Source organism: Nomascus leucogenys, chromosome 15 (genome assembly GCF_006542625.1).
Source record: "Nomascus leucogenys isolate Asia chromosome 15, Asia_NLE_v1, whole genome shotgun sequence".
Lineage (NCBI taxonomy): Eukaryota > Metazoa > Chordata > Mammalia > Primates > Hylobatidae > Nomascus > Nomascus leucogenys.
Window position 1 is genome coordinate 66,837,303 of NC_044395.1, and position 2,549 is coordinate 66,839,851.

Consider the following 2,549-nt stretch of genomic DNA (forward strand, 5'->3'; position numbering starts at 1 on the left):
TTATAAGTCTTCCAAGAATAATTTGATTATCATAGATTAGGAGACATTCTGAAATGATTCAAAAATAATATCTATGAAGTGTTCTATTACTAACCAAAAAGGGGCCTAGCTACTAAATGTTAATTAATCCCAGGAAATATCGGTCAGTATATAGGTCCCACCATTTTCAGAGCATGATCAGGATAAAAATTGCAAAGTGTAAAACATTACCCTTGTTCTAAAAACTCACTAATTCAGATGTCTGGATCCTATGAGAAGCTACGCTGGCCCAGGGCAGGACATGAAGATTGAGACAAGAGGACCAAAAGTAGGATGAGAAAGATGGTTTAACTGTATATCTAAGACAAGTAGGAAAGAGTAGGAATACAGATGGTGTCAGAAATCTGATGGAAAAGTCAGGTAGGATAGTGTGAAGTCAGAAGTTGGTAAAATATATCTTAAAAAAGGGCACACAGATTCACTTAAAGCAAAACACACACACACAGACACATACACACACACATAAATATGAGTCATTTTAAGATGTAAAAATCACTAGAAAAAAAACTATAAGAAATTCACACTCCAAATAAGTAGCATTAGATAAAAATATTAACAAGATCTGTCAAGGATAGAGGAGGCAGTGAATGTCACATGTTATTCACTCCTCTACATAAGAATCAAAGTTCTTGAGTCAACATCTATATGTCCACAAGAGATCCATTCATGGCAAAAAAGAAAATTATTCACGTTGTGCTGAGTCAGGGAAAACCAAGACATCTAACACACATATATATGTATTAAACAATACAGGAATTGAGAAACATTTAAAATAATTGGAATTATATCTATCCTTTGTTTGAAAACCATACAATTCTAAGCTCCAGTGATTATGGCTTGTCAATTCATACTCACATAGATGAAGTCAAGAAAATCTTCCAAACAATTCTAGAATGCCAAAACACTAAGATTCCAGTCAGTGAAACAGGAAGCAGGATCCAGCGAGTAGATATGCCTATAATCAATTGAAACACTGAAGAAAGCCAAATCTAAACTTATTCTTGGAGTAACAATTTAAATTTTCTATGCCTTATAACAATTATTCTCCAATAGCAATTTCTGTTTCAAGATCAGGTTGCATTCATTTTATTTTTTACAACCTCCTCAGCAGGTTCTGGATTCCCTGCTTGATTTCCTTGGTTCTCACACCATAAACAATGGGGTTCAGAGCTGGGGGAATAAGGTGGTGCAGGATGTTGAGCAGGATGGGGACATCCGGAGGAATTATCTTCCTGGCCAAGTTAGTGATGACCAGAACCAGCAGGACTGTGGTGAAGAAGAGGATGAGGATGAAGTGGGAACCACAAGTACCTAGAGCTTTGGCCATAGCTCCCTCACCCTTAATCCTTAGCACAGTTTTCAAGAGAAAAAACTAAGAGAGAACAATAAGGATGAGGTCAGAGCCCAGCAGGGTCCAACCTATAACAAACTGGTAGCACTGATTCAAGGTGATGTCATCACAAGAGAGTTTAGAAACAGACACGTTAGTACAGATGCAGTTCTTGATGATGTGTCCTGCACAGTATCTGAGTCGAGAAGAAAGTATGGGGATAGGCATAGTAAGAAGGCCATTCCTGGCCACAACAAAGATGGCAGCCCTAGAGACAAATTGATCAGTGATGATGGATGAGTACTGTAAGGGCTTGCAGATGGCCACATAGCGGTCATAGGCCATGATCATGAATGTACAGGACTCCATAGCCAGAAAACTGTTCATGATGAACATCTGAAGGAAGCAGGCAGGGAAGCTGATCGATCTGAGGTCAAACCAGAAGATGGCCAGGACCTTGGGGATGACAGTGAGGCAGAGCACGATGTCCAGCAGGGAGAGGAGGCTGAGCAGGTAGTACAGGGGCTGGTGCAGAGAGGCTTCCAGATAGATGGTGATCAGAAGGGTGGCATTGGCCCCCATGGCCAGGAGGAAGAGGAGGCTGAGGGGCAGAGACAGCCAGTGCTGCCAGCTCTGGAAACTGGGGAAACAAATGAGGAAGAATTCAAAGGCTGGGGAAGTGGAGTTGTTGCTGGGTAATGTCATGAAATAAATCCTCAGCTGAGAAAATTTCACCTGAAATTGTGTTTGATAAGACACAGGAATTAGAAATAGAAAACAAAGCTGTTAAAATATTTGCTAACATTTTCTAATTTATAAAATGTATGACATACAGATGACCAATCCCAAATGAAGGCAAAGTTTAGTAAATATTAACATAAATAGTGAAAGGTTTAGTAAATTATTTCTGAAGTTAATTTAGAAAAGCAATTAAAACAGACTAGACAAAGGTTTAGAAGGAAAGTGATTTAAAAAATACCTCATTAAAACATACGGTAAAATACAAAAAAAATTCCAAACTATACTGACAAAGCAAATTGAATAATTATAGATCCACAGGCTAGAAACACCCATAAGTTTACAGAGTAATCTAGAATTAATAAATATGTCATAAAATAATTTAATTACAGGGTCCTTTCAGTAAGTAATGCATAATTTGTTAAATAGGGGGAAAATAATT

General features: G+C 38.1%; 1 protein-coding gene across 1 annotated transcript; it reads right to left on the reverse strand.

Annotated features, from left to right (window-relative positions):
* Nucleotides 1-1,132: 1,132 nt before the first annotated feature.
* Nucleotides 1,133-2,074, reverse strand: LOC100592583 (olfactory receptor 56A5-like). The gene is given in 1 exon segment (XM_012503898.1): nt 1,133-2,074. A coding segment is annotated over 1 exon segment (942 nt).
* Nucleotides 2,075-2,549: the final 475 nt, after the last annotated feature.